At 42.4% G+C, this 24,953-nt stretch overlaps 1 protein-coding gene across 3 annotated transcripts in view; it reads left to right on the top strand.

The window, feature by feature from the left end:
- Positions 1-21,333, top strand: part of ROBO3 (roundabout guidance receptor 3) — a 141,284-nt gene extending 119,951 nt beyond the window's left edge. For 2 of the 3 annotated variants that reach the window (XM_040431143.1, XM_040431135.1), the window contains 14 exons: positions 1,878-2,002; positions 2,694-2,865; positions 2,971-3,159; positions 3,289-3,312; positions 3,391-3,433; positions 3,774-3,922; positions 4,882-5,157; positions 6,536-6,674; positions 12,294-12,518; positions 12,635-12,792; positions 13,741-13,848; positions 15,327-15,500; positions 15,898-16,049; positions 20,622-21,333. In XM_040431143.1, coding sequence (XP_040287077.1) covers positions 1,878-2,002; positions 2,694-2,865; positions 2,971-3,159; positions 3,289-3,312; positions 3,391-3,433; positions 3,774-3,922; positions 4,882-5,157; positions 6,536-6,674; positions 12,294-12,518; positions 12,635-12,792; positions 13,741-13,848; positions 15,327-15,500; positions 15,898-16,049; positions 20,622-20,633 — 1,946 coding nt within the window. In that variant the 3' untranslated portion in view covers positions 20,634-21,333. The remainder of the gene's footprint in view (positions 1-1,877; positions 2,003-2,693; positions 2,866-2,970; positions 3,160-3,288; positions 3,313-3,390; positions 3,434-3,773; positions 3,923-4,881; positions 5,158-6,535; positions 6,675-12,293; positions 12,519-12,634; positions 12,793-13,740; positions 13,849-15,326; positions 15,501-15,897; positions 16,050-20,621) is intronic. The other variant, XM_040431153.1, reaches the window with a different exon arrangement.
- Positions 21,334-24,953: the final 3,620 nt, after the last annotated feature.

Here is a 24,953-nt window from a genome sequence, read left to right as displayed (position 1 = left end):
TTTAGTGCCGGAAGGTTGCTGACCCCTAGCCTATAGCCAGGGGCGGACTGGCCAGAGACCCTGCAGGGAAATTTCCCGGTGGGCCAATGCCCAGGGGGGTCGCCCATGTTCTCCTCATGGCCACTGGTCGGGTACATATTGATCTGACACTCAGCATTAATTAATGCTAGGAGCATCTGGTACTTGCACACCTGGCTGGCAGAAGAAAGTGCCCTCCTGCATTTAACTGTACTGCCATCCTCAGGATAATGATAGAGTTGAATGCTGCGACGGGGGCAGATATCTGGCCATTATTACTGTGAGGGCCATGTGATGTATACATGTGTATGATGTATGTAGTGCAGTATGTGATTATCACACACTGCTCTACATACATTATTATGTTTCAAGGACCCTTGGGACCCGGGATAATCTAAATAATATGGTTCAAATAGCCTAGGCTACTAAACTCCCGTTTCAGGTCTATTAAAACGTAACATTTATTTCATCTATTAAAAAAATTATGAATCGGGAGAAAAAAGGAAAACTTTCAAATTATAGGTGCTGTTGCACTCAGACGGCAGAGACTATGGGTTACTTCACCCATATATCCTGCCTCATTCTTATGCGTCTATCTTTCTTTCTGTTTGCTGTTCCAACAGTCATTATATATCTAGATAGATCGCATATTTGAGGACCATCTGTCAAGTCGCTTTTGATTATTCGCTTTGTATATCATTTATCGCGACTCTCTGCCGCTTATATGTCAAAGTGCGGTGAGTCTACAGTCATCCCACACTAAGACACTTAGTCCTGCACGCACCTAGTCTAAAATCCGAATTGCAGCTGCCCCAACATGTTTCACCACTAGATGTGGCTTCTTCAGGGGAATGGAGCTACTGTCAACCCACCGTACTTTGACATATAAGCGGCAGAGAGTCGCAGTAGGGGAAGCCGGCTCCTCCTGCTTCCAGCTCCCGCCGGCTTCCCCTACTGCAGGACACTGTATCGCTCCGGCTCCCACCCAATCTAACCAATAGCAAAGCTCCTTGCTGTCCGGAGCTATGCTATTGGTTATTGTAGGCACAGGCAGCATCGCTGCGCTGCCTGTGCCATTCACAGCACACCCTGCGCTGATAAAAAACAGGGAAAAGTCTAAGGCCTCCGGTCACTGCGGGGGCCGCATGACACAGCTTCGCGGGCCGTAGATTGGGCATCACTGATGTAATCCATATAGAAAGTAATCTTCTTACCAGTGACTGTGTTTGTGACTTATAACCTCCCTTCTAATCCTCAGCTGTGTCATGTGACCAACTCTCTGATTTCCAACTGACACAGGACAGGAAGTCAGTTACTTTTCTTCAATCCTATGAAACTGCCATTGAGGCTCCCATAGGAATAGATAGAGAAACTGGATTCCTGTCCACACATAATAATGCTGTCAGAGTGTTGGTCGCATGACACAGCTGAGGATCCGAAGGGAGGGGATAACTCACAAATACAGTCACTGGCAAGAAGATAACCTTCACTGCAGTTCACATCATGTACCTTTCACCTTTTACAGGTCCGAGAATAAACATTTTTGTGGGAGTGCTATTTTAAGTTCCCAGTCCGCCCCTGCCTATAGCATTATGATCCACTGCCCATTATAACCATTTTGATAGATGAGATGGAAGTGCTGCTCGGGGTGCTTTGTACTGTGTGTGTTGGTGTCATGTATTTTGGCGCCATTGTGTTTCTCTGCAGTGACTAAAAATGTGTCCGAATAAAACATCTGTTTAGGAAATGATGGAATAGTACGTACCTGAGATGAAAGGCAAGGTAGACATGACCTGTTTTAGGGTTCTGGAAGGTATAAATCACGTTTCTAAACTTTCCATGATTTCTGTTTTTCACAGTCCCCAGTGCTCCACCACAGTCTGTCGCTGTAGTGACAGTCGGCACCAGTAACAGCACGAATATCAGTATTACATGGGAACCTCCTCCTGTAGAGCACCAACATGGCCTTATCCAGGAGTATCGGGTGAGTGCACTGAGTGTGCGGAGAATGGTCATTTTCAATTAATCCCTTATACATTTAAAGGCCAAAAAAGGGTTACTGTATGGAGATGATGGAAGAGTTCCCCCTGGCTGGACTCTTCTATATTAGCCAGAGCATGGTGATGTTGCATGCCATAGATGCCCGCTGTTCTCAGGGAATGCCATGTAATGCTTTAGCAAGTGTTTCCTGCTGGTTCAAGGCGTCTCAACAGCAGGACACATTCAGTTATCTTCAAAGAAGATACTGAGTGAAAAACCATGCCCAAAGTGGAAAACTCTTAATATTGGAAAAGGTCTTAAAGGGGTTGTCTAGGATCCAAAAATTTGGCTGCATTCTTCTAAAAACAACACCACTCCTGTCCACAGGATGGTTGTGGTGTTGTAGCTCAGTCCCATTCACTTCAGTGGAGCCAAGCAGTAATAACAGACACCCATGGACAGATGTGGTGCTGCTTATGGAAGAAAGCGGCCATGTTTTTCTGGTCCTGGACAATCCCTTTAAGCCTATGGGGTAAGTATAGTGTAATAACAAGTTACTGCTTTCATCGCAAGTGCTACGGCAGTGTTATCCCTCTCTAGGGAAGTCTGTTCATGGACGTATATATTCCCTTGAACATCATTTTACATTTGATTTATAGACGGGTTCTTACACACAGGTAAATTCTGTTCCACAGATTTGGTGTTTAGGAAACGAGTCCCGCTATCATATAAACAGGACAGTGGATGGCACGGTGCACAGCACAGTTATTCGGGGCCTGGTTCCGGGGATTCTGTACCGTGTTGAAGTCGCTGCTGCCACGAGTGCCGGATTTGGAGTTAAGAGCCAGCCAATCACCATCCAGATCAGTAAGTATTCCTCCTGTATGCCAGTTAAATGCCCACTCTTCATTGTGTGATGATTGTGAGCCTTTTAGTGGCATGGCAGTTATACCCTCTATTTCTTATTCACAGAACCCTCCTCTGATCATATTTCCATTAACACCGGAGATAGCGTCAGTCTGACAGAGCAGATCACAGATGTTGTGAAGCAGCCAGCCTTCATTGCAGGCATCGGTGGGGCTTGCTGGGTCATCTTGATGTGCTTCAGCGTCTGGATATACTGCCGCAGAAAGAAGAGGAAGGAGCTGAGTCATTATACAGGTAAGTAATCCCCATATTAAGGCCATTAGTGGACGGCAAGTCATCACACGTGTTTGTATGTACAGAGCTGAGCCATTATGTGTGAACACGACCCAGAAAATTAATGTTTTCTTTGTCTTTATTCTACAGCCTCCTTCGCCTACACCCCAGCAGGTAACTATCGGCTTATACTCCTCATCGTCATCCATAGATGTTACCTTACTGCACACTAATTATATGTTTTTTTTGCAGTGTCATTTCCTCACACTGAGGCCTCCAGTCATATAACGGCCAGGTGAGAGATCATACAGTATGTGAAATCATTATGTACGATACGTCAAACACATGAACTGCACAATTGTGGTCTATAGAGCAAGTAAGACACACTATGGATCCAACCAAAGACCTGTATGAATCATTAAAGGGACACTCCGGTTCTGAGTGATGGTCTAATTAGTCATGGTCGCTCCTTAGTGTATTCGTTTTGTTCGGAGTGCTCCCTTTAATTTAAGAGCTAGGCTGCTTATTATAATGATTCCCTTTATATATTTTTGTCTGGCTTGGTTTTCTATATATAAGGATAAGCATTACTTCATATCCTTTTGCGATTCTCCTCATATATCTGTTTTCCCCAGGCCTGGCATGTTGGCAACTAGTGCTTCCAACTACCCCTGGCTGGCTGATTCCTGGCCTGCAACCAACCTTCTGAGAAATGGCAAGCCCAAGGAGGCTGCGGTGAACTGCTGCCCTGGAAATCACAACCCCTCAGAGAGATACTATAATGGTAAGTAAGCTACAAATACCCAATGGTGGTCCCCGCATTGTACAGAACATCATGCACTGCACAGAAAACAGTGGCCACAGTGACCAAACATATTAGGGTGTGTTCACACAATTGTCTGTTCATGTTGAAACATCTAATGTGGAACCCATGGCAGAAATCTGAGGCTGACCCTTCAAGATGGATTTACAAAAGACTTTTATTGGGCCAATTATTGGGTATGAATGCTGGTTCCCGATAATCAGCCTGTGTAAAGGTGCCGACAATCGCCCGATAAGCAAGCACATACAGCACTTTAAATAGTCGTTTCTGGACAGCAGATCGGGCTGTGTGGCCACAAACAATGAATCTGTATGAGGACAAGCGGTTGAAGTCACCATTGTTCGTTCCCATACAGTGGAGGCGATTGCTGCATGTATTTGACGAGCAGGCATTTATTAGGAAGGAACAGTTCCTTCCCAATCATTGCCTGCTCACTCGACATATGTAAATTAATTTTTACATTTCTGCTGTATATCCGCATGTTGATTAGCCCCATTCAGCGTAAAATGTCATGTATTTCAAATTTGCAGCTATGAATTGGCAACACGAATTCCCATTAAAAACAATAGAATGCTGATTTCATGCAGATTCCCATATGGATCTAGAAGCAGAATACACACCAAAATCCACGTTGGAAAACACTGTGTGAATCAACCCTTTCATCAGGGACCGTTTTTAATTAGCATTCCATTTAGCATTTGCATGAAATATGTTTAGGCAATAAAGACATTGGTTTTTAATAGTCTTTTTCATTATGACGTGCAGAGTAAATCTCATTTTCACTCCATTGGTGGTTTATATTAATTTGAAAAACCATTCAAACAATTACAGTTCTCAGATTACAGATTGGTCTTATCTCATTAACAATGAAAAATATTACAAATATTTTCTGCTTATTAAATCTCCTATGGTTTGGACAGATGCTGGGATCTCCAACTACATTGCCCAAACAGAGAAATTTGGGACTGGGGTGTCAGACGGACCAATCTATAGCACCATTGACCCCACCAGCGATGACATGAGGACTTTTAATGGAGTTTATTCACAGCACGCTACTCCTTATGCCACCACACCTGTTGTACCCTATGGAGGTCAGAACCTGCACTCTCCTGAGTCAGAAGACAATGCCTGGAACGTCCAGGCTGGAACGTCTGGAATCCTGTATGCACAGCCTGAGCGAAACAAGGCCGAAAACGGTAATTGATTGTATTTTGATGTGCAGAATTTAGAGATATTTACAAAGATAATGATGAGGGAAGCAACTACTGAGGCAAAAAAATGGTTGTCACAAGTACAAGAATACAGCAATTATAATTATGCCACCTGTGTACAGGACTGCAACTGCTATAACAGTGCCCCCTATGTACAAGAATACAACCCCTATAATAGTGCCCCCCAAAGTACAGGAATGCAACCACCGTAATGCTTCCCTCTGTTTGTAAGAATTACTACTATAACGAACGTATTTTTTTGTCCATGTTCACTCCGTTTTTATTTTTTGCTGGCTATATGAGAAACCATTCACTTCAGTGAGGCCGCAAAAAAAAAACAACGTAAATGACTCCATGTGCGTTCCGTGTCCGTATAGCTGTTCCACAAAAAAATAAAACATGTCCTAATATTGTTCGCATTACAGGAAAGGATAGGACTGTTCTATTATGGGCCGGCTGTTCCGTTCTGCAAAATGCGGAATTCACACGGCCTGTATCTGTGTTTTGCGGGTCTGCAATTTGCGGACCACAAAACAACAATGGTCGTGTGCATGAACCCTAATACTGGCAACAGTTCCAGTATCCAGCTTCACACTTGTACCCTGGGGCATGGAGAGTGCAGGACTGCACCAGTGTTGCAAATAAGTGTAATATAAATAATACTGCCCCCACATACAAGCATATAACTAATACAATACTGCCCTCTATGTACAAAAATATTACTACTATAATACTGTCCCCGATGTACAAGAATATAACTACTATAATACTGCTTCCTATGTACAAGAATATAACTACTATAATACTGCCCCCTATGTAGAATAATATAACTACTATAATACTGCCCCCTATGTAGAATAATATAACTACTATAATACTGCCCCCATGTACAAGAATATAACTACTGTAATACTGCCTCCTATGTAGAAGAATATAACTACAATAAACGCTGCTCTCTCTGTACAAGAATATAACTACTGTAATACTATTCTCTATGTACTGAAATATAGCTACTATAATACTGCCCCTACGTACAGGAATATAACTGCTGTAATACTGCATAAGAATATAACTACTATAACACTACTGCCTATGTACAAGAATATAACTACTATAACACTACTGCCTATGTACAAGAATATAACTACTATAATGCTGCCTCTTTACAAGAATATAATTACATAATACCGCCTCATATGTAAAAGAATTTTCCTACTATAAATACTGACCCTTTTGTACAAAACTACAGCTGCTATGAGTCAATTTAAAGGCAGAATTTTGGTCTGTAATCACTGAATATCACATGCCATTTTCTATAATAATGTAGCCTCATTTACATGTAGGTGTTATTGTTTTGTTTCAGTCAATAAGCCTGGCAAACAGAAATCGATGGGGAAACCAGTTAAGACGCCATCTCTAAATTGGACTGAAGTGTTGCCACCACCACCACCAGCCAACGAGCTGAATCAGTTCCAGGACGAAGACTCTGACGTGGAAATGAAGTGAGTTCGCTTCCAAATGAGCTTCCTCTTCCAGCCTAGGCTTATGCTCTAGTGTCTGTCAGGCTGCGCCAAGCCAGCAGATTCCTGGCGAGCAATCCTGTTTGTTTATAATTGCAATTTAAGACGCTGCTGTTTGTAAAGCGCGGACTTAAGGTCTGATTCATTTTAATAAACATAGTTATGAAGCCAGGTTTTCACGATCTGTGGATATTCCTGGTTGTCACTCAGATCACATCCAATGAACAGCAAAAGTGAAATAATTTATTGCACTGGTATTATTCTGTTATGATATGTGGATATTAGAAGTCATTAAAGGAGTTTTACGAGATTTTGTTATTTATGGCTGATTATCTGAAGGTGTCATTAAAGGCTTCGTGTCACTTCAGCAAGTGGCATTTGTCATGTGGAAAAGTTAATACAAGGCACTTACTAATGTATTGTGATTGTCCATATTGCTTCCTTTGCTGGCTGGATTAATTTTTCCATCACATTATACACTGCTCGTTTCAATGGTTACAGACCACCCTGCAATCAGTGGTGGTAGTGATTGTACACTATAGGAAAAAGCCTCTATGGTGGCCGGGACCATGGGAGCTCACATAGTCTGGAGCTTTTTCCTGATAGATTGCAGGGTGGTCTGTAACCATGGAAACGAGCAGTGTATAATACAGTATGATGGAAAAATGAATCCAGCCAGCAAAGGAGGCAATATGGACAATCACAATTAGGGATGAGCGAATCTACTTCGGAGTACCACTTGAACCGAACCAGAGTTCGGGAAATGTTTTTTTACAGTAAAAATGTATTTATTAAGTAATTATGTGAAGTAATAACTTCTGCTCATAGGAGCCAATACATTCTAATACTGTACAGAGCGCTAGCTATCCCTAATAACAATACATTAGTAAGTGCCTTGTATTAACTTTCTCTACATAATAAATGCCACTTACTGAAGTGAGACAACCCCTTTAATATCAGATTGGCAGGGGTCCGACTCCCGGCACCCCCTGCTGACCAGTTGTTAGAGGAGACCAAGGCGCTCCTCAGAGCGCTGCAGCCTCTTCCTAGGCTTGTGACATCACATACATTAGTCACATGGCCTAGACCAGTGGTGGCAGACCTATGGCACAGGTGCCAGAGGCGGCACTCAGAGCCTTCTCTGTGGGCACCCGCAGCTGGAAAGAGTCTATGGTGTACCAATATGCCTTAGACTTCTCCTGCATCCATCAGCGCGGGGCACACTATAAAGAGCATTGAATGTAGGCAGGTTATCATAGCTAAATGATAAAGTACGTGGACTATATTGGATTGTAGTATTGAGGTTAAATTGTCGTGTTGGCACTTTGCGATAAATAAGTTGGTTTTGGGTTGCAGTTTGGGCACTTGGTCTCTAAAAGGTTCGCCATCACTGGCCTAGGCGCAGCTATCCAATGGACGGTGGTGTGATTGGTAAGCTGTAAGAAGGCTGTGGTGTTCAGTGGAGTGCCGCAGCCTCCTCAAACAGCTGATCGTGGGGCTGCCAGACAATCTGATATTGATTTCCTATGCTAAGAATAATAATATCAGTATAGAAGAAATGGAAAACCCCTATAGTAAAAGAGAATGGGCATGGCGCAACATTATCAAAGTTAAAGGCTATGTACACCTTTGGAGGCAATTTTTTTTATTATTGCATTGTACTTATTCTGAGCTATAAATCATTTTTTTCAATTGGTGTTTATTAAAAAAATATGTAATTTTTGTGTGTACATAGCTAAGATACTGTAGGAGTTTGCCTGACACATCTAGATTTTAACCCCTTAAGGACCCTGGGATTTTCCATTTTTGCATTTTCGTTTTTCACTCCCCGCCTTCCCATAGTACTAACTTTTTTATTTTTCCATTCACATAGCCTTATGAGGGGGTATTTTTTGCGGGACAAGTTGTACTTTATAATGGCACTATTTACGGTTGCATACCATGTAGTAGGAAGCTGGAAAAATTTCCAAATGGGGTAGAATTGGGAAAAAACACAATTCTGATAAAGAATTCTTATTTTATTTTTTTACACTGTAAACTATGCGGTAAAATTGACCTGTTATCTTCATTCTCCAGGTCAGTACGGTTACAACGATACCACACTTGTATAATTTTTCTTGCGTTTTAATACAAAAAAATGAATTAAAACCTTTGAGGGAATTTTTTTATTTTTTTTTATAACCATATTCTGACCTTTATAACTTTTTAGTAGTTATGTGTATGGGGCTGTGTGAGGGCTCATTTTTTGCGGGACAATCTGTCCTTTTTAGTTATACCAATCTGAAGTGTGTGCGACTTTTTGATCACTGTTTATAAAATAAATTATTGGGTAGTTGAAGTGACAAAAATTGGCAAATTGGCATTATGCCATTTGCCGTATGCCGTTAATATTGTTATATTTTAATAGTATAGGCATTTTCGCACTTGGCGATGCCCATGATGTTTATTTTTTTATTGTTTAAGTATTTTTATTTTAAGGAAAGGGGGGTGATTTGACCTTTTTTTTTTTATATATTGGCAAAACTTTTTTTTTACTTTTTAAAGTCACCTTGGGTGACAATAACTGGCAATCATTAGATTGCCTATTGTGTTCATTGATGTCTATATAGACACCATTGAACACTTCATTTGCACTATACCAATACAATGCTGCCACCTAGTGGCCTGTATTGTTATAGTCATCTAATAGGCACCGAAGCCTGCTTGAGGCTTTAGCCTATTAGATCAATATAACGGGTTCCCCGATCTCAGCTTCCGCTTCCGTTCTGCGCAGATGCCGTGGTCACATTTGACCATGGCATCTGAAAGGGAAAATGTATGTGATGAGCCTTATGTGCCGTGGGTCTCTGCAATTTAAAATAGCAGAAACCCGGCGGCTTTGGCGCCTGCTGCACGTGCGAGCGGGCGCCATGTTTGGGGACCGGACTTCCACCGTACATGTATGGCGGAGGTCCTTTAAAGGGTTAAGTACATGCAAAGCCTATTCAGTTATAATATTAATGCATTATATTGGAGATTGTCCAATGGACATGTCCAGACCTGTTTGGACGCACTCAGGCCGATGTCAGCAGTAAGTATATTTTGATAAAGTGATCTGTCATAGTGTGATCAGTTTTGAAACTTAAGATGGATAAACGCAAATGTGTTAACGATCCAGATAATTTCTGCTACATATGTGGCAAATTCACTACTTATGATCAGCGCAAGAATCTGACAAAGCGAGTGCGTCTTGCAGCTTGAGATGCATTTGTGCTAGTAGTGCAGAACTTCCTTGGGAACAGACGAGCTGCAAACTATGCTGAATTAGTAGACAACATGCTTACAGCATATGAACAACTTGGCTGCCGAATGTCATTGAAAGTGCATTTCTTACATTCCCATCTTGACATTTTCCCACCCAATTTGGGACACGTAAGTGACGAACATGGAGAGCGGTTCCATAAAGATATTTCTACAATGGAGAACAGGAATCAAGGCCGCTGGAATTCCAACATTAAGGGGGACTACTGCTGGTTTTTGCAATGTGAAAATATGACCGTTTACAAATGCAAAAGCAGATGCCTGAAGCACTTTTAACAGTACTGGGCCTTGCTCAAGACTTTTAAACTGAAAAAACTTTGTTATTCTATCACATTTTCATACACTGTTTACTACGCAAACTTTGATGTAGATCAGGTAATTGTTGGAGTAAAACTCGTTCTGTTCAAAATTATTCAATGCTTTCCAAGTGCTGAATTCATTTAGGCATACTTATGCAAAATTTTGTGACGTGTTACAACAATTCTGACTTCAGATTTGTAATCCACACACTCGATTTAGTATAGGACAAATGGTTTTTGCCCAGTAGCAGACGAAAAGTTGTTTTTTATGTTGTGTGGCGTTATAGCTCAGTTCTTATCTTACTGATAAGTATGTGGCTTAAAGGATAACTGTCACATTTAGACCCTAATTTCCATTTTCATATATGTAGTTACTAATAACATGATATTCCAGAATCAGTTACTATTAGACTGACTTACCCCATATTTAATAAGATTCAGCCCTTAGCAACCAGTCTGCATAAAACTGCAATTTCACTATTCAGTTAAGATGGCCGCCACTGCCCTCAGCCCGAGGCTAATCCCGCCTGCCCTCACTAGCCAGTAACAATAGCCCCCCAAAAGTGTCAGTAACCAGAGCCCTCCCCCTAAAGGGTTAATCTCCTGCAGTACAAAGGGGTCCTCTTACCACATGTTGCTTTCATTTATACACTGAGCAGATGGCAGATCTCCCTTCCCTGGGCTGCGCTGGTTCACCCCTGCCTACTCCCAGTCTGCTGAGTGAGGGAGCGTCTGCCAAGCGCAGGGACAGGGAGAAGTGCACACAGCCCAGGCACTGTTATCAGCTGCTGGGGAGGACCTGGCTTTAATCATTTACTTACAGTCCCTGGCTGTCAGTAATGTGACCCTGCACGCTGCGTGCTCCGTCTATCAATAGATAGACGGACCATGCCTAGCAACCCTATTTTAAGCACAGGTAAAAGTAGGCAGTACAGGGAACAAGAATGTGGAATTAAGGGGTAATTGAATACACAGTGAAAAGGTGAAATAGGGCCACCAATGAGATATCAATCACCACAATCCAATACTCCAAAAAAATATATATACGACAGTTATCCTTTAAATAAGTGTTTATGACCTCTTAGTAGTTTAGAGATAAGGGTTATTAGATGACCAGCACAAAGTGAAAGTACCAGTCACACAGTTAGGCCTAATGCACATGGCCGTTGTGCAGCTGTTCCGTGCATTGGGGACTGCAATTTGCGGTCCCCAATGCACTAGCAACATCCGTGCGGCGGCTGGGATGGATCGAGACTCATTTAACTTAAATGGGTTCGTGATCCATCCGCACCGTAAAAAAATAGAACATGTTCTATTTTTTTGCGGGGCAAAGACACGGACAGAAATACCACGGAAGCACTACGTAGTGCTTCCGATCTGTGCTTCCGTTCTGCACCGCACCGCATCTCCCGGATTGCGGACCCATTCAAGTAAATGGTTCCACATTCGTGATGCGGGGTGCACACAGCCGGTGCCCGTGTATTGCGGACCCGCTGTATGCGGAACGCAATACCGCCATGGCCGGGCAAAGGCTGTGTGCATGAGTCCTTAGAAAAACAGTTAACCCTTTGTAACTGAATGGCTCAATATTTTTAATAAAGGCCAATTGAAAATATGATTTTTAACCAAAAATGAGTAAAATGCAATCATAAACAAAAATTGCCTCCGAAGGTGTTCATAACCTGTAAAGTGTTGATTGACCCTCCCCAACAGCATGTCTTTTTGAATACCTCTCCAGTTGGAGTTTAGGCATTTCAGATCCTTTGCGTCATGCGCCAACCATTCAGGTCATATTCCTGTATAATACAAACATTAAATACTGAAAAAGAGGACATGTGAAAGTAAATGGCGGGTGAAGAAAGTGGATGCCATATTCCAGGTGAAACTGAATTTTATATTGTATTTAGAATAGCAAATTAAGTTAGGTAGGAGATTTTTTTATTTTATTTTTTTTAACAATATGTACAGTTGGAGTTACAGTTGGAAAATTATTTTTCCATAGTTCTGAGACAGAAGAATGGTGTCCACCATTACCAGAAAGGACATATTTGATGGAGAACATTCCAGAAGATTGTCCTCCTCCTCCCCCTCGTGGAGAAGCTTCTTCTCCGGCACAGTCGTATGGTCAACAGTCCACTGCTACACTTACCCCGTCCCCCCGAGACGAGCTCCATGAGTCAGAGGACATCCCAAGGCTGCAAGAGTTTGACCTTCCCCCTAATCCCAGGTGAGAATTCTTCTCAACTCATATGTTATCTCCATTTACTAAGTAGTCAGTCCATAATTATGTCTGACTATTCCAGCACCTAGAGATGTTACTTTTTCATTTATTTTCATATGTAGGCGGATGCCAACTGGATCTGTACCAATGCAAAGAGCCCCCAGTCCTCCTCTGATACAGTCCCATACAGAGGGTGGAGAGACGCCACGGCATGGACACAGACGGAACCTCAGCCAGAATCCAACGCTTAGCTCAGAGAATGTCAATTACCCCAACATAGGTCAGTCCTGGACAGGATCTATAATTCTTCACCCTATGTACAAGAATAGAACTGCTCTACTGCTGCTCTGTGTACAAAGGAAAAACTGCTCTATTACTGTCCTCTTTTGTGCAAGAATATAACTATCTACAATAATATAACTCTATAATACTGCCTCCTATGTACAAGAATATAACTGCTATAATGCTGCCTCTTACGTACAAGAATATAACTACTATAATACTGCCACTATGTACAATAATATAATTCTATAATACTGCCTCCTATGTACAAGAATATAACTGCTATAATACTGCCTCCTATGTACAAGAATATAACTGCTATAATACTGCCTCCTATGTACAAGAATATAACTGCTATAATACTGCCCCTATGTACAAGAATATAACTACTATAATACTGCCTCCTATGTACAAGAATATAACTACTATAATATTGTACCCTATGTACAAGAATATAACTACTATAATACTGCCCCCTATGTACAAGAATATAACTACTATAATACTGCCCCCTATGTACAAGAATATAACTACTATAATACTGTCTCCTATGTACAAGAATATAGCTACTATAATACTGGTTCTATGTGCAATAATATAACTACTATAATACTGCCTCCTTTGTACAAGAATATAACTACTATAATACTGCCTCTATGTACAAGAATATAACTACTATAATACTGCCTCTATGTACAAGAATATAACTACTATAATACTGCCTCTATGTACAAGAATATAACTACTATAATACTGCCCCCTATGTACAAGAGTTCAACTACCAGGGCATGGTGCTCTATTAACAGGAATGGGTGTATCACTTTACCTCATCTTGTCCGATAGGTGACACTAGTTACATATGTTTTGTGCAAAGTGTTATCAGATATGAAATGTTCTGTGTAAATAATCTGCTTTAATATTAAATTATTATACTTATTCCCTCCAGGAAAAGCACAACCCCTGTCGGGAGACATCGGCACTCCCCCTGGACAGAAATCAAAAGGCAAAAAAAAATCTAAGTCCGCTCACTATCGACGGGAAGCTAAGCAGGGAGGTGAGTAGTGTCATTTAGGGAGAAAATTTTATTCAATTTGACCCCCCCAAATAAATAAATAAATTTCTACTATATTTTTCTAAGCTTTGTAAAGCGTGTATCCACTCATAGGGATGTGCTGGTCAAAGACCATTTCAGTTCTTTTAATTAAGGCTCTTTGAAATATACATAAAAAATGAAAACCATGTGAGGGTTCTACCTGCCCTCCAGCCAGCTGTGCTATGGACATTACTACAGGTGAGCCCATGGCCATAGTCGGCATACTTTATCCCCACATTCCTGGCTGACATACATGGACAATAGGTGAAATGTTTCCTCTGATAAAGCTTCAACTGTAACAGCGACTTCTGGGGAGAGAGAATAATTAAAATCACTTGAAATCCTATCTGCCCTATCTGTTACATCTTGAAGTCATTAGCAGCTCGGACAACCCCACTTAATGGATTAAGTTACGGCCAGGGCTGTCATTGCCTTCTGATGGGAATTTGGAGAATTCTGTGACAAAGTGGAGATTACAGATCTTTTCTGCTGAACGTTGGGAGTAACAGAACCAGATCACCTCTACATTGCAGAAGGCTATGTTCTAGTGAGCCCGTCCATACACATTCCCAAACTTGACATTTTCAGCAGGACTGGACTGAAATCTAATGTGTACTCGAGCCGCGACAGATGATGTTGGGAGTAATTAAATTTGTCGCCCAGTCCTTTTGTTCTCCTGAGAGATAAGCCCCTGCCAGAGGTTTTCGGCGGCAGCTCTCCCCTGCCTCTCCATTGATAGCACATACATGCTCTGCCGAACCTCATTGTGTATATGTAAGTGAAGTCAGGGAATATGGACACCTTAAAGGATTCAGAGCATTTTCCTTATATATTTGATAAGACTTTAGTGCGGTGTTTCTTTAGTACAGGGTACTGTTGTTCCATTTCCCCCATACGCACCTCTTCCTGACACTTGGTGGCAATCTGTATGTACCACCTATTCCAGTCAATAAGAAATATAAAATTCTGCTGTACAAAGATTGCACCCCCTAGTGGCAGCTGATTTTTTTAATTTAAATTTTTAATATATATTTGGGAGAGGGGCAGAACAGTCATTGCATGTTGGAAGGATTTCGTGAACGATGCCAGTGTATAGGCAAACAGCGGCATACATTGCCTATCAGCTTCTATGTCAGTAGCATAGGTCACAAAGCCTGGATGCCTGTGTATAGAATAGCTTAGTCGGCCACACTATGCTATGCTAAAAAAAAGTTAGGTGATGGGGCGGGGGGGGGGGAGGCGGCTGTGGATACATAGGACTTATGCCAGGAGCTTGCCCAATAGACTTGGACAATGTGATTGCACCCCAGATATATTAGGAAGATACCCTACATGATTTACACTTTAGAAAGATGCATACATAAAGTGATCTTTTTGTGGTATAGATGTCGTTTTTTGTTTTTTTTGTGTTTTTTTTACATTTTTATTGAATTACCCAGATCTCCCCCCACCGCCAGAGCCCCCTCCTGCTGATGAAGAACCAGGCTCCCCCCGCATGGAATACTGCGGATCGTCACTAGAGAGAGAGGCCTGTGCCACGTCTTCTGTTGAGAGAAGATCTGGAGCAGGACACCAGCGAGGGGGTACATCGCACCCACCTTACCACAGAGAAGGTAATATCTGGTTATGCATCAGCTTCTACCTTACATATAACCATTCCCTCTACAGTAATTCTCACTGTGGGGACATCACTGCCGGGTACATTCTATGTTGCATCGCTTATATAACCTTAGATAAATCTTTTAATAATATAAAAATGTATTTCTCACAATTTAACATCTGGTCAACTCCAGTATGGTGATGGTGTAAAAACCGGAGTCCAGTCTGTAGACAAAATGTATCGCGCAGCTTTTGATAAATTTGGCGCATATTTCACCAATGCAGACTAAAGCAAAATAGACTTTAAGAAATTCCCTCATGATAAATACTCTTTAGTGTATGCTATCTACTGTCTTGTCAGACGGTCTGGATAAATGACGTCTATTCCTCCATCTCCCGTTATCACTGTAGATGAAGAAATCATTCCATACAGTAAACCCAACTTCCTGTCCAGAAGTCAGATATCCAGCAATTGCTCCACATCAGGAAGCAGCTCGTCCCGGGGGTCCGCAGGGTCCAGGAATTATCCATTTGGAAGAAGCAAAACAGGGGAAAGGAAAGAGGTGAGACTTGGGGTTTGTACGTCACAAAATCTGCTGATCATACAGGAAAGGGGCAAGTGTTCCGAGATGGCAGCTTTATAGATAATGGTTTAAAAGAGGGCAACTGGCCTACAAATGATCTCGCAGGGAGGGGGGCTTCTCTTACATTAGGGCCTCCAGCTGCCGTTTTGATGATGTACATATACATGACCTGTCCAGTGATACAAATCCGGAGTGTGACACAGTCCATGTGTGGTGTCGATGGACTTCTATGCTGTAAATGGTTGGTGGTTGAGGGAGGGGGGCTGTATATCTGGTATATTGCAACGGCTTAGACACACACCTCTCAACCCTGAAGGAAAAAATGGATCTGCAGTATTTGGTAGGTAAAAATTGACACATGAACATGTGGATAGCACGTGTGCAGATCAGCATTGTATTTTTTTACATTTAAACCATTAGTAAATAGATGACTACACAAGCTCAGAGCTGATTTCAGGTCCACGTTCTGTGGACCATGTGCAGTAATGGGGCGTTTTCGCCTCTCTTTTTGGATATGGAGTCTGTCTGGACTCTGCTCTAAGGTTTCAGTCACACAAGATATTTCACATCTTACTGTTTTCCATGGGGCCCGATGAGTAATGGCGGTTCTCCCTCTCCCCATAGAAGCAGAGCTGTGGAGGGTTTCAGCTTTGACTGATCTCACAGACATATTGTGCAGGTTTTCAGCACAAGAAAATAATTAACGTTAATGGCGACAAATGTGGGGAACGTCCAGGGCGAGGGATCACCACATAAGTAGGCAGACTTGCCATTCAGACCTCTAGGAAAGTTGATTGGCATGCAAGTGTGGCCACCGTTACAGGTTCCACAGACCTCACCATCCAGCTTTCCCACACTCCTACTGTTGAATTATCTGGAGATACATCCTCTGCTTTAATGATTGCATTCTTACAATGATGAGCCATTCTGAAGTCTGATAAACCTGGGTGATAGCTCCTGCACCAGTGTTTTACCGGCCACAGGAAAATGTTGACTAAAAACAATAATTCAGGCAGTTTATTCTGGTAATATTTTCTACTAGAAATATTCGAGAGATTATTTTTCATTTCTGCCCTGCTGATAGAGGTTGGGCTGTACTGAGCAGCAGATCTGGTTACATGCTCCTACCCCAGGACATGGCACCTACCTGCACAGGTGACTCAGCCCTGCAGAGCAGTAAATGCCGCCATATCTCATCTTCACCAAAATCTCAACAAACAAACTTCAAAGATCCTGAGTGTCCGAGGCCCGGAGCGGAAACTCGATCACACGAGACTCGTGAAAGCCTAGAGCCCCACTGCTTCCCAGGGGAAATATTTGCTCTTTTTTGTGCACCTTTCTGTAGGTGACAGGAGACGTGATGGATTTATCGGCCTCTTCATGTCAGGTTACTGATGGTTTCCTTTCAAGAGGGCAAAATTTCTCATCCTGGGGAATTTCTCCCATAAGAATAAGTGTATTATTAGGAATTGCTGGAGATATGACCGAGCGGATACAGCACAAGGAGTTGTCCCGTAAGAGAATAGGGGCATAAGTATCAGATTAAAGCGACCAGTTTAACCGCAGTCTATATTCTAATGCAGAGGAGGCAAGCTATTGCTCCCTTTATCAACCATTTCAGACTAGGGGAGACAGGTAAATAAAATCTATTGTCCCTGTTGTCAGCCATTTGAAGTCATTATGTACCCGACTTTAGCAACAGCGGCCTCTGCTGTTTTTTCAGAGTAAAATTTTTGCTAAACTAAATATTAGACATTTGCAGATATTTACTGCATTGATCAGATATACATAAAGTTGCTTTCAATTTAAATGAAAACAAAAGAAAAAAATGGTATAGTACGAGCGTTGAGTTATAGCCTGTGTAACTACAGTCAGGTCCATAAATATTGGGACATCGACACAATTGTAACATTTTTGGCTCTATACACCACCATAATGGATTTGAAATTAAACAAACAAGATGTTCTTTACCTGCAGACTGTCCGCTTTAATTTTAGGGTATTTACATCCAAATCAGGTGAACGGTGTAGAAATTACAACAGTTTGTATATGTGCCTCCCACTTGTTACGGAACCAAAAGTAATGCGACAACTCGCTTCTCAGCTGTTCCATGGCCAGGTGTGTGTTATTCCCTCATTATCCCAATTACAATGAGCTGATAAAAGGTTCATAGTTCATTTCAAGTGTGCTATTTGCATTTGGAATCTGTTGCTGTCAACTCTCAAAATGAGATCCAAAGAGCTGTCACTATCAGTGAAGCAAGACATCATTAGGCTGAAAAAACAAAACAAACCCATCAGAGAGATAGCAAAAAGATTAGGCGTGGCCAAAACAACTGTTTAGAACATTCTTAAAAAAAAGGAACGCACCGGTGAGCTCAGCAACACCAAAAGACCCGGATAACCACGGAAAACAACTGTGGTGGATGACCAAAGAATTCTTTTCCCGGTGAAGAAAACACCCTTCACAACAGTAGTCCAGATCAAGAACACTCTCCAGAAGGTAGGTGTATGTGTGTCAGAGTCAACAATCAAGAGAAGACTTCACCAGAGTGAATACAGAGGGTTCACCACAAGATGTAAACCATTGGTGAGCCTCAAAAAAAGGAAGGCCAGATTAGAGTTTGCTAAACGACATCTAAAAAAGCCTTCACAGTTCTGGAACAACATCCTATGGACAGATGAGACCAAGATCAACTTGGACCAGAGTGATGGGAAGAGAAGAGTATGGAGAAGGAAAGGAACTGCTCATGATCCTAAGCATACCACCTCATCAGGGAAGCATGGTGATGGTAGTATCATGGCGTGGGCATGTATGGCTGCCAATGGAACTGGTTCTCTTATATTTATTGATGATGTGACTGCTGACAAAAGCAGCAGGATGAATTCTGAAGTGTTTCGGGAAATAGTATCTGCTCATATTCAGCCAAATGCTTCAGAACTCATTGGACGGCGCTTCACAGTGCAGATGGACAATGACCCAAAGCATACTGCAAAAGCAACCAAAGAGTTTTTTTAAGGGAAAGAAGTGGAATGTTATGCAATGGCCAAGTCAATCACCTGACCTGAATCCGATTGAGCATGCATTTCACTTGCTGAAGACAAAACTGAAGGGAAAATGCCCCAAGAACAAGCAGGAACTGAAGACAGTTGCAGTAGAGGCCTGGCAGAGCTTCACCAGGGATGAAACCCAGCGTCTGGTGATGTCTATGCGTTCCAGACTTCAGGCTGTAATTGACTGCAAAGGATTTGCAACCAAGTATTAAAAAGTGAAAGTTTGATTTATGATTATTATTCTGTCCCATTACTTTTGGTCCCGTAACAAGTGGGAGGCACATATGCAAACTGTTGTAATTCCTACACCGTTCACCTGATTTGGATGTAAATACCCTCAAATTAAAGCTGACAGTCTGCAGATAAAGCACATCTTGTTCGTTTAATTTCAAATCCATTGTGGTGGTGATTAGAGCCAAAATTTATAGAATTGTGTCGATATTTATGGACCTGACTGTATTTATGCTCTATACTTATATACTTTAGTCACATCCAGAGCTGTGTCTATAACTCACACACTGTGTTCTGCCTAGTGTATGGCCTGACAGGTGGAATATAAATACAGAGATTTAGGTTGGGTTTACATGGAGCATTTCTGATAGGCCATCAATATCCGAATGGCAGGGCCGATCAGCGGTTTACGAGTAGCTCTATCCATTGTATAGTGGCTAAAGCAGCACTGCTCCCGTTCACTTCAGTGGGAGCAGTGCTGCAGTAACAAGATTTGTCTACCATGCATGGACAGAGCCGTGTAGTTCCAGCGTGAGCTACTGCAGAACATCTGATTGGTGGGGGTGCGGGGTGTCTGACCCCCCCACCAATCATATATTGATGGCCTATTCTTAGGATAGGCATCAGTAGTAAAATTGTGAAATACCTCTTTAAAGAGATGACTTGTTAGTCTCCACTCCCTCTGAGCCTGCACTAGACATAACAGCATTTGGCTGGTCTGTTCTTTTAAAGGGGTTGTGCCAAGTATGAAAGTTATTGGCTATCCACAAGATAGGGGATAACTTACTGAGTGGTGGGGAACTCAATCACCCCCACCCAAGAACAGGGGTCTCATGTTCCTGTCCAGATGGAACAGCAGGCCGGGCATGTGCCCTGCCATTCCATTTATTCTGTATAGGACTGGTGCAAATAAAGTGCTGTACTTGGGATGGGAACATTGGATCCATGTTCTTGGGATGGGTGGGGGTGCTAGCAGCCGGACCCCCACAGATCAGTTAACTATTTTGTTGATAGGGGATAACTTTAATACTTGGCACAACTTCTTTAACTCTTTTCTCACTTCTGTGCCCTGCTGTCTGCCAAACCAAAGTTCAGTGTCTTGTGGGAGCTCAGCTGTCATGACAGCAGATCTGGAGGTGACTAGATATATAAAATGTTTTTGAAGAGTTTGGCGAACAATAGTGTGTAGTAATTTCTATAGAGTTGTATTGTTCAGTATGATACTGCGAAACCACAATTAATAAGCATTTTGTCTCCATTCCCCCAGGACAAGAGATGAGGAGACCTCGGCTGCCGCTGGAGTAACTTTACTGCCAACCGAGGCGTTGTACACGGAGATGTTTCATCAAAGACACTTTAAAACTTTTCCAGTATTTTCCATTCATGGCTTATTTATGACGTTTTTTTAAGAACTTTTTTCCTTCGTATTTCTCATGTAAATATTTGCGCCCATTTCCGGCGACTTGAACTGGAGAATGGAAATGACGTTACTATATTTATAAAATTTACAAAATGCAAGTTGTACATTATAAAAAAAATGTTGCTGTTTTTGAATGTGCCAAGTTTTCTAGCCAGTACGATGTTTGCACTCTCGCTTGTACAGAATGACAGGACTGAAATTAAAGAAAAGCACAAGGCTTGTTGCATGCGGCCCCCGGGAGAGAGGATGGAGAGCAGGAGCAGGTGCAAGATTTTTGGCGCCAGTTGGAGACATGGCAGAAGAGATTGGTGCCCACACAGCGCAAACTCAACACAGACTTTTAATGACCTGGGGATCTTGAGCCTAAAATATGTCCACATTATGAAAGCAGCCAACGGAAAGTGGGAGGAGCCAATGGGGGCAGATCTTCATAGAAGCCGTCACTGTGACAGACGACCCCTTTGGTCTATTACAAGTGGCGCTGTTGAGGCAGCGTCATGTGACTGCACTTGTAATAGGCCCAAAATTAATTTTGTATGCTACAAATAAAGATTTTTGCTAAACATTCTAACAGATTTCTGCTCTGTTTTGAATTGGCAAATAGTTACAGCACATCTACATATAATGGACTGTATAAATTTAGCAGTACAGGTTCTGATGGCAGTGGTGCTGTACTATGGCATTGGGCGCTGCCGTGGAGGTATTTTGTGTTGTATTGTGGTAACTAGTTCAGTGATTACCGCCTGTTCCTATCTATAGGTAGTTAGCATTTCCCCGAAGCCTAAGGCCTCTTTCACACGGGCGTTGCCGGAAAAGGTGCGGGTGTGTTGCGGGAACATGCGCGATTTTTCCGCGCGAGTGCAAAACACTGTAATGCGTTTTGCACTCGCGTGAGAAAAATCGCGCATGTTTGGTACCTAAACCCGAACTTCTTCACAGAATTTCGGGCTTGAGATCGGTGTTCTGTAGATTGTATTATTATTTTACCTTATAACATGATTATAAGGGAAAATAATAGCATTCTGAATACAGAATGCATAGTAAAATAGCGCTGGAGGGGTTAAAAAAAATAAAAAATAATTATTTAACTCACCTTAATCCACTTGCTCACGCAGCCCGGCATCTCTTCTGTCTTCATCTTAGCTGTGGGCAGGAACAGGACCTGTGGTGACGTCACTCCGGTCATCACATGGTCCATCACATAATCCATCACCATGGTAAAAGATCATGTGATGGACCATGTGATGACTGGAGTGACGTCACCTCAGGTCCTTTTCCTGCACACAGCTAAGATGAAGACAGAAGAGATGCCGGGCTGCGCGAGCAAGTGGATTAAGGTGAGTTAAATTATTAATTTTTTTTTTTTTAACCCCTCCAGCGCTATTTTACTATGCATTCTGTATTCAGAATGCTATTATTTTCCCTTATAACCATGTTATAAGGGAAAATAATAATGATCGGGTCCCCATCCCGATCGTCTCCTAGCAACCTGTGCGTGAAAATCGCACCGCATCCGCACCTGCTTGCGGATGCTTGCGATTTTCACGCAACCCCATTCATTTCTATGGGGCCTGCGTTACGTCAAAAACGCACAAAGAGGAGCATGCTGCGATTTTCACGCAACGCACAAGTGATGCGTGAAAATCACTGCTCGTGTGCATAGCACCATAGAAATGAATGGGTCAGGATTCAGTGCGGGTGCAATGCTTTCAACTCACGCATCACATCCGCGTGGAATACTCGCCCGTGTGAAAGGGGCCTAATCCTTGCTCCTGACGAGGTGTCTGTCCCATGGACACGTGAAAAGCATCAAGCAGGATTAAATATTGAGGATGTAGAACAGCGGCTCACCCCAAATTCTCCCAAAGGACCAAGTGCTCACTCCATGGATCCATCCGAATCCAGAAAGAATAATGCAAACAATATGAACAATAGGAGGGTACTCAAATATCCGGGACCACCAGAAAGCAATTAACTATTACTACATTTAATATAAAAAGTTGATTACATAAAATGGTACATACATGGGATAAAATATACAATATAATATGATGCAAACGTGGTATGAATGTGCCCTAATAGGGCATAAAACGCCTGGATAGCACCAAGCAATACGATAATACCAAACAGGTGATATAGTAACCGCTCTTGTGAGCTGTGGGCTAGATCCTGGGTAGGTACTCTGGATCCCAGTGTAATGTCCTCTAAAAATCTATATTGGTATTGGTCAGACTGCCAGAGGTAGCGTGACGATAATATATCGATACGTGTAGCCCCGTGGGGCAAGGTACGTTACCCCTCTTCTTCCGCTTGGCAGAGATAGAGAATAGTCTTTGCTTCGCCGCCCGGACTCACCTCGGCGTCCCGTGTGGTCTCTAGGTCTAATATGCGGCGTCCCACGTGACCTGGCGGCACACCACGTGATGCACGCAGCCTTGTTAGAAAACAGCTCGATTAGCGCTGTGTCGGGTCCTAAGATCCGGACCATGCGATTGTCCACAAATCCAGTCAATGGAGATCCAGGGGGCTATATCAGCGACTCAGGGACTCGACGGGAGGACTTGAAAGAAAAGAAGAACTTCCAAAGAGCTGTCACTATCAGTGAAGCAAGCCATCATTAGGCTGAAAAAACACAACAAACCCATCAGAGAGATAGCAAAAAGGTGTGGCCAAAACAAATACATGAATAAATGAACTGGAAACAAAAATAACAACATAATACAACATAAATCAACCATGTTTCCCATCCATCTACATCCCGGGATGCCCGTATCGCTTGATAGTCAAAAAACGTACCTGCGGTAAGCGATACGGGCATCCCGGGATGTAGGTGGATGTGAAACATGGTTGATTTATGTTGCATTATGTTGTTGTTTTTGTTTCCAGTCCATTTATTCATGTATTTGAAGAATTTGTGACAATGTTATATACACTCACCTAAAGAATTATTAGGAACACCATACTAATACGGTGTTGGACCCCCTTTTGCCTTCAGAACTGCCTTAATTCTACGTGGCATTGATTCAACAAGGTGCTGATAGCATTCTTTAGAAATGTTGGCCCATATTGATAGGATAGCATCTTGCAGTTGATGGAGATTTGAGGGATGCACATCCAGGGCACGAAGCTCCCGTTCCACCACATCCCAAAGATGCTCTATTGGGTTGAGATCTGGTGACTGTGGGGGCCATTTTAGTACAGTGAACTCATTGTCATGTTCAAGAAACCAATTTGAAATGATTTGAGCTTTGTGACATGGTGCATTATCCTGCTGGAAGTAGCCATCAGAGGATGGATACATGTTCTCATTCTGTTTATGCCAAATTCGGACTCTACCATTTGAATGTCTCAACAGAAATCGAGACTCATCAGACCAGGCAACATTTTTCCAGTCTTCAACAGTCCAATTTTGGTGAGCTCGCGCAAATTGTAGCCTCTTTTTTCTATTTGTAGTGGAGATGAGTGGCACCCGATGGGGTCTTCTGCTGTTGTAGCCCATCAGCCTCAAGGTTGTGCGTGTTGTGGCTTCACAAATGCTTTGCTGCATACCTCGGTTGTAACGAGTGGTTATTTCAGTCAATGTTGCTCTTCTATCAGCTTGAATCAGACGGCCCATTCTCCTCTGACCTCTAGCATCCACAAGGCATTTTTGCCCACAGGACTGCCACATACTGGATGTTTTTCCCTTTTCACACCATTCTTTGTAAACCCTAGAAATGGTTGTGCGTTAAAATCCCAGTAACTTAGCAGATTGTGAAATACTCAGACCGGCCCGTCTGGCACCAACAACCATGCCACGCTCAAAATTGCTTAAATCACCTTTCTTTCCCATTCTGACATTCAGTTTGGAGTTCAGGAGATTGTCTTGACCAGGACCACCCCCCTAAATGCATTGAAGCAACTGCCATGTGATTGGTTGACTAGATAATTGCATTAATGAGAAATAGAACAGGTGTTCCTAATAATTCTTTAGGTGAGTGTATACCAACACCGCACAAGCAAGTAAGAGATACAAATGCTCCATGTCGGGTGTTCTACTCTACTGAGTTCCCAGAATCCCTCATTGAAATAATGGAGGGTATATAAGGTGTATTGGACCTAGATGCTGTCATTACCGCTGAGGAAAGGGTGTGATCCCTGAAACGCATCCGGTTCAAGACACAAAGTTCTTCTTTTCTT

Source organism: Bufo bufo, chromosome 1 (assembly GCF_905171765.1).
Source record: "Bufo bufo chromosome 1, aBufBuf1.1, whole genome shotgun sequence".
Lineage (NCBI taxonomy): Eukaryota > Metazoa > Chordata > Amphibia > Anura > Bufonidae > Bufo > Bufo bufo.
The sequence above is the reverse complement of the archived record's forward strand: the minus strand, read 5'-3'. Positions and strand labels throughout refer to the sequence as shown.